Raw genomic sequence first — 7,636 nt, 5'->3', positions numbered from 1 at the left:
TGGGTGTTAGAGGGAAGGGGTGGGTTTGGAAAGTGAACCAGACCATTTTTCAGAACAGTTCTCGATTGAATCGGTTAGACTAACCGGTCCGGCCAATTTTCAGAATATAGAATTTATAAAAAATCAACTTTGTTCTGATTAGTTAAAAAATTTTAAAAAACTGATTCATTAAAACGTTCAATAATATGACGATACGTAAGTGTCTTTATAAAAAAACATTTTATGCAACTTTATAAGAGTATCACCTATTCAAGATGCGCAGTTATCCTTCTGAACACTAACCAAACCTGAATCATTGAATCAGTTATTTGACCGGTTTAATAGTCGGTTAGGTTCTCGTAACATTGGTTTTGTTGGCTCTGCTCGCCTCCACTCAGCGGTGACTGCATTGATGATGAGTGAGTCAGCTTGTAATGCTACCAGTCTATCACTAGTTCACTACCACTGCGCTGAGTTATGCTAAAATCCTCGTCTCCCTTTGAAAACATAAACAATGCTCAATTTCTCTCTCCTTCTCCTCGTTCTTGGTACTCTCTCTGTCTCTCTCTCTCTCATTTATCTTCTGTTATCTTCTTATTATATTAGTTTGTTAGTTCTCATGGTAGCCAAGTTTTCTTAGTTGATGAGTGTAGGAGATGATTGCTTTAGATGTGTTTGGTTGCTTTACTTATTATTATTATTATTATTATTATTATTATTATTAGGCTTGTTTGAATATGCATCGGGCGAAGAAGGATTTTGCTCTGCTCCTTCTTCAGAATCAAAATCCAAGCCTCTTTATTGGAAAGTAGACAACCCTACGCTCTCTCCTATACACCTTCAAGGTACACTTTAGGTTACTTTTCTCATCACAAAAAAAAAAAATTGTTAAATTTAAGAATGAAAGAAACATTAATCATTCATTACTATCGATAATTACTTGTTCACTTACTGATTCTATGGATTATGTGATTGATTGGTTCTTGAATCCTTCTTATTGAACTGAAGAGTAGTAAAAGTTGAAAAATGAAATTAAGTTGGTATTGAAATTGCAACTAGAGTAAAAAATTAATTGGTTAACTAGCTTTACTACCAAGCAGTTAGTTATACTGATTTGAGTTTCCTGCGATTTTGTTCTGTCAGATTTGCCTGGATTTACACGCAGCGTTTATAAGAGTGATCATGCTTTGATAACACCAGAAAGTCAAGTCTATAGCCCATTACCTGATTGGTACTCTTGACTTTTGCTTTTTCTTTTTCTTTTGGTTGAGAGGTTTGAGCCTCTTTTGATTTAGTAACTTGAATTGCTTTGACAGGATCAATACATCCGGGGCATATTTAGTTACACCAGAAATGGGTTCACATTTTGTAATGTACCTGGCTAAACTGAAAGGTTTGTTATGACTTATTTTACAGCATCTAGTGTATTTCCTTTAGTTGTCTAGATGCTACATTCCTGTTCGCTTGATGAGATATTGATTCTTCAGCATGGGATATAACCAGTTATTCCAGGGTGAGGCGGTGAGCACATATATTTGCTCAAAACTAGTATTTTGATTTCACTTTCTGCTCATATATGGGATGCATAATTTTAACACTAATTCTTTTCTTGTGTTAGCTTACTTTTAAAAATATTCCGCGATGATACACATTTGTTAGCTTTTACTTTTAGGAATAGTGATGCAATTGGATTGCAATTGTCCTTTATAAAAGGCTTTCTGACACTCTCTTCACAACTTCACTTAACCATTATATCCTCAACGGTGATTTTTTTAGTATGCTTCTAATCTATATGCTTTATCCCTTTTCAGAGAATTCTAGATCAGGATTACCCCCGCATGGTGTTGAGAGGTTTTTAATCTGTGATTTCAGCTTTCAAATTTTAAACTTTAGCACTCCTTATTCTGTAATGCACCAAACTTTTTTGACATTGCTTCTGGCTCTAAATGCATTTTTGATATGGTTTTTTTGCCATTTGCATGTTTTATTCTATTAGATTAATCTTTGTGCTCCAAGGTGGTGTCACACTCACTACTGCCGGCAACAGCCATATTCTGAAGGTATTAAGTTTATGATTGTTTTATGATGATATTACTGATATTTCAAAAAGCATGAATTGGTTGACTGCTTAAAATAATGCTTTCTGGTTTCTTATATTCTATGCTTTGGTTTGCTCAAAATGTTAGATTTGACATTCTAATTTAACAATAGCTCCGTTGGTAAGTCCTCTTGCTTTCATGTTATAAAGAGGATAGAAATATATATCCTTTCAGTGTAAAACTTATAACCTAAGTCTATTTGTAGCATGGACTGCAAAGTGTCTTTCATGTTCATTTGACTTCTGGCATATATATCAATATTCAGGAAGAATGAGGGTGACAATCACAATTTTGTTTATAGAGACCACAGATTTTTATGTCATGTTTTCATTTGCTTATTTACCTCTTAATTTTCCAGGTGGATTCTTATGCTTATTTACCTCCAAATTTTGAACATTCCATTGAAAGTGATTCTCCTGCTACTATTGTTGTATTTGAACGAAGGTTTGTATTGTCTTACTTCCCCATATACTTATGGCTCCACCATGGGCATTATGTAATTCACCCAATAATGGTATTTTTTAAAAAAAAGTAGCATGGTGCACAAGCATTCCTCATGAATGCAGGGTCTAAGGAAGGACTGCACCCAAAGGGTGTAATGTAGACAGCCTGACCTAAAATTCAAATGGATTGTTCACACTTTTATTTTTCAAGTTTCTTTGACATCAAAATGTCAGTAGAAATAACAACAAAAGTTGGTGCGATTTTCCAGTATTAAATATCATATTTTTGTTACTCATTTTTAAATGGCAGCCATTCATATGACTATTCTAATGACTTGAACTACCAAAACTTCTATAAACTTTTAGATATGCTCCACTACAAAATCTCGTCCCAGAGCCAGTGGTTAGTTCAACAGATAGACAGCCACTCCTTGAAACACCAGGCGAGGTAATTTATTGATTCCAATATGTTTTAAAGCAATATGCTTTCTCGTTTTTTTTTCTCTTATCTTTTTGGTTTAATTTTGAATCGGACATTCTCCAATTTTCGATGATAGTTCATGAAAGGACATTTATGCATATGTTACAAATACTGATTTCATTCCCTGGGGCAATTCCTACATGTATTGGGTGCATTCTGAAGATCCGGTTCACTTGTTATATTAAACTGAGAGTCCACATTTAATGATTCTGAATCATGTCCAGTGTCTGACTTTTGTTGGTACATTACATAACTGGTTATACATATTACCATTGCTTGAAGTATATCCTGAATAATCAAGCTGCTTCTTGTGTTATTTTTTATGTTTTATTTTATGCAAGCATCTTCTCATGCAATTTTATTCATTTTTTGTATCCATCATCAGATTTTTGAACTGCGGAAGCTTCTCCCTACATCTTTGGCATATGACTTCAATATCCATGTAAGCTCAAATTCTTTCTATATTCTCATGTGCCCACCCATATTTTTGACCAAGTTTTTGTTCCTTTCATTTATTTATTTTCTCTTGACCTTATTATATGGTCTTTTTACTCAAATGTTATTGATGTACTGCAGATTATGGATTTTCAACCTGGGGAATATCTCAATGTCAAGGTAGTTTTCCGCTCTGCTTCCCTCAAATTAGCGATAATATCAATCTGTTGATTAAGTATGTCTTCAGGTTCATTAAGAATGTCTCTACTATTATCATGGGGTATGCTAATAAGTTAACTTTACCTTGCACTTTGAAATAATGGAACATAACAGCGAGGTAATTTTCTAATGTTAATCATCCAAAAGTTTTTATAGAAATGCCATTATGTACTTAAATTTACGATTATATCTTTGGTAAAAGCTGTCAAACTGTAAAATATTTGAAATTTTAAGGTGTACTGATAGTCTTGGGCTGCACAATAGTGGTTGTTTTTTATTCTTTTTCTTTTGTCATTTCAGAGGAATTGTTTTTGTCATCCTCAGGAGCATTTCTACTTGAGTAAACTACTATTTCTATCTATGAAAATTTAAAATGTTGACAAATTTACCCATGAATAAATGAAACTATTTTGTATTCATGAAAGACCAAAAACTATCATTTCTACCCATGAAAGTTCGGAATATTAACAAATCTACACATGAATAAAATTAATGTTGGGTATTTTTGTCACATAGAAATCATCTTTCGTGGATACAAAACTAGTTTCGTTCAATTTTAGTTAAATTTGTCATTGTTTTAAAGTTTCATGGTTAGAAATGTTAATTAAACATCCACAATACACTTCTTAGACTTAAATACTGTATAGGGAAAGTTAATTTGTATTCCTTTGAAAGTTTAATGGCGTTTTTGGTTTCATATTAAGTTCCTAACTTTTGCAGGAGGTGCATTACAACCAGCATGGTTTGCTGCTGTTGGAAGGGCAGGGGATTTATCGTTTGGGCGACAGTTGGTAAGAACTATAGACCTGATCTACCAATAAACTTAGCCTATTGAATAGATTTCTAGATACTGACATTCTCTGCTTCCCTTGTACGAAAGTTTCACTTGGCGCGCGTGTATTGGATATCAGAATAAGAGTTTTTATACGGACAAAGTATCGAAATTAAACTATTACTATTGCTTGGATTTCTTTTGATTAGGTACCCAGTTCAAGCAGGTGATGTCATTTGGATGGCACCATTTGTTCCACAATGGTAAATTACATACAACTATATTTCTCTTATCCCCATTTTGATATGAGCATTTAACTAAATTCTTAAGAAAGAATCATTAAATTGTATTTGTACGTAACTTATTAACATGTCATCTTCCAACAAATGTCCTAAAGTACATGATGCTGTCTTCAGGTATGGTGCCTTAGGAAAAACTCGATCACGTTATCTCTTGTACAAAGACGTGAACAGAAGCCCATTATAATCACATGTTGGTATTCAGATGAACAACATGAATGATATTGGCCACCTTAGCTGATGTTATAAATAAAAAGGTTTGTTTCTGAATACATCTAATTCTTCATAAAGTGTAAATTACTTTATTAACTTTGCTTCAGTACAATTTCGTTTTGGGCATGCCTTGAACAAACATATCTGTGTACGAAATTAGCTTTCATGCTTCATCTTTCATTTTCAGCATTGGTTTGAGTTTTTCATCGATCCAAAGGTTTCTTATGTTTCTTGTCCATTATCTGGATTAATCTTTTTTTTCTTTTTTTTTTTTGGAAAATTTTGCCTGAATTTTTTCACGTGTACTATTTTTCCTCAAATAATAAAAGGGTTTAGGTTTATCTCCTAAAACGCACATTTTAGAGAATGTGATCATGTTGCTAATATTTAGTTTTAAATTAAAATGAGCATGGTTTATAGTTGGGGTTTAACATGGAATATTTCCTCTTTTATAATACTAATCTATCGCATATCTGAACCTTATTTAAGGGTTTGTCTTTGGTCAATAGTTGTTGTATGTACAAGGTGATATTTAAATCCTCGATATTTGCTTATTAAGACGGTGAACTAACTATTTTACCACCCTAAGGAGTGTTTTGAAAAAAATGGTTTAGTTTTTCCGTGTGATCTCATTGTCATAGATTCAATCCATAGCACAGATAATAATGCTTGCATCAAAACTAGGCCACCATCTATAATACATTATTATGCTCTGAGTGTAGTTTTCCTCTAAATCCTATGAATCAGGGGTAAATCATTTGAATAAATTAGTCTCTCACGACATTACATAACATCAATGTCCTAAACCAGAAAATATTACGTATTTATCCTAATTTCTTTCATGTAAATCCTTGTACTCAGCAGCGTATTACACGAACATAGTAAGTTGTGTTAGCCCAAAATGATTTATCTATGAGCTGGAACATTAGTAAATTGTGGTAGCTTGTAATGATTTAGGGTTAAGTACTTTTTTCGTCTTTAAAGTTTGAGGTCAATTAAAATCGTCTTTGATTTTTTTTTTTGTAAAGATCATCATCAACGTTACAAAACGTTATAAAATCGTTTCTTTATCTATAAACGATATTTTTCAGACAATTTTGTCTTTAAACAAAAATAATAAAAAAAACTTCTCACCCTCACCACCAATTTCTGCATCATCATCATCATTGCTACGCATCTCTCTCCCTCTTCCTTTCCTCATCGCCATCACCAGTGCTATCATAACCATCACCATCATCACTGCCACCATAACTATCACACATTTTTTTTTCTCTATTACCTATTCATAATCCTAAATCACTATCATCCACCCACAAACTACTCCCAACCCTTTTCTTTCAATAGCAGCAAATTCAGCAACAACTACCACAAAATAAGTCAACAGTAACATCCACAAAATAAATTAACAGAAATTTTAGATTAAACAATAATTCAACAATCATCAACAGCAACTTCAGATCCAAAAAATTAGCAATAATAGAAATTTAAAAAATAAAAAGAAAGAAATGATGTTTATGTTCTTCAAAAATAAAAAAAATAAAAAAAGGAAGAACGAAAATAGGAACATCTTGAGAGAGGGAGAAGAGCAGATCCCATCACCACCAGAAAGCTCGATGACGGTGATGGAGCTCAACGCCGACAAAGCAACTCCCACCTCAGTCACGACACGATAGCAGTAGCCACACTGGAGCAGAAGACCCAAATCGGTGGCCTGAGCTGAAACACACCGTTGAGGTTGATGCTAACATGGTAGTTGTTGAAGGCTAAGGAGGGGTCGGGATTGCCGCGGGAGTGGTCGTAGTGGGAGATGAGGAAGGCGAGGCCGACGCCAATGGAGGAAAGGTCGAGGTTGGTGATGGAGAGAGAGAAGGAAAAGAAGGTGGACAAGGAGGCGAGTGCAGAGATGGTAGGGTGGCGGAAAGGGAAAGAAGAAGAATTGGGGGTTGGGTTGGGGAGGGGGGAGTTCAAAGAGAGTGGGAGGAAGGGGATGGGGAGGGAAGAGAGTGAAGAGATACGGGGGTGGGGTGGGGGTTTGGTTTTGTTTTGTTTTTTAATACTATTTTATTATTTTTATTAATTGTGAAGGATAATTTGGTCAAAAATTTAAAATTGAGGTAGAAAATGATGATTTTATAATGTTTTGTAATGTTGAAGACGATTTTAATAAGAAAAAAAGATCAGGGACGATTTTGATTTTGACCTTAAATCTTAGGGACAAAAAAAGTACTTAATCCAATTATTTACCTTGGCACGAGTGATTTACATAAGTCGTTGAGGTGAACAATGATTTAGTATTATAAAATTGCAATAAGTAAATCCTCCATGATTTGCCTTGTCTCATGGGCAGTTTTTAGATCATTGAGAACATTGCCATGATTGATACTGAGTCATATGTAAATTGTGGTGCATTGTCATGATTCAAATATGGTGTGATATAACTTCTATAAATAAGAAATTTCAATGTGTATTTTTTTAGAGTTGTAAATACAATGGATGAAGGATGATCAAAGTTTTTTAGTTCTTTTACACCATAAAAGGAAGATTAAGAAGTCTAGAGAGTGAATAATTTTCACTACTAAGGATCCAATTAATGTCATTATCTATTTATAACCTAATTTTGTAGAATTGCAAAATAGTATACTATAAAGGATATGGAATGAAATATGTGGAAAAATTGTTTTATAAGATTCTTACTT

The 7,636-nt window shown here is 33.7% G+C and overlaps 1 protein-coding gene across 1 annotated transcript; it reads left to right on the top strand.

Moving 5' to 3' along the window:
- Nucleotides 1-260: 260 nt before the first annotated feature.
- LOC112801890 ((S)-ureidoglycine aminohydrolase) lies at nt 261-5,156 on the top strand. The gene is made up of 13 exons (XM_025844843.2): nt 261-527; nt 705-824; nt 1,123-1,210; nt 1,296-1,372; nt 1,791-1,830; nt 1,976-2,039; nt 2,437-2,522; nt 2,888-2,969; nt 3,388-3,444; nt 3,579-3,617; nt 4,377-4,447; nt 4,638-4,691; nt 4,845-5,156. The coding sequence occupies exons 1-13, from the start codon at nt 494-496 to the stop codon at nt 4,912-4,914; spliced, it is 882 nt and encodes a 293-aa protein (XP_025700628.1). The 5' UTR covers nt 261-493; the 3' UTR covers nt 4,915-5,156.
- The last annotated feature ends 2,480 nt before the right edge of the window (nt 5,157-7,636 follow it).

Source organism: Arachis hypogaea, chromosome 1 (genome assembly GCF_003086295.3).
Source record: "Arachis hypogaea cultivar Tifrunner chromosome 1, arahy.Tifrunner.gnm2.J5K5, whole genome shotgun sequence".
Taxonomy (NCBI): Eukaryota; Viridiplantae; Streptophyta; class Magnoliopsida; order Fabales; family Fabaceae; genus Arachis; species Arachis hypogaea.
This window is presented reverse-complemented; position numbering and strand designations above follow the sequence as displayed.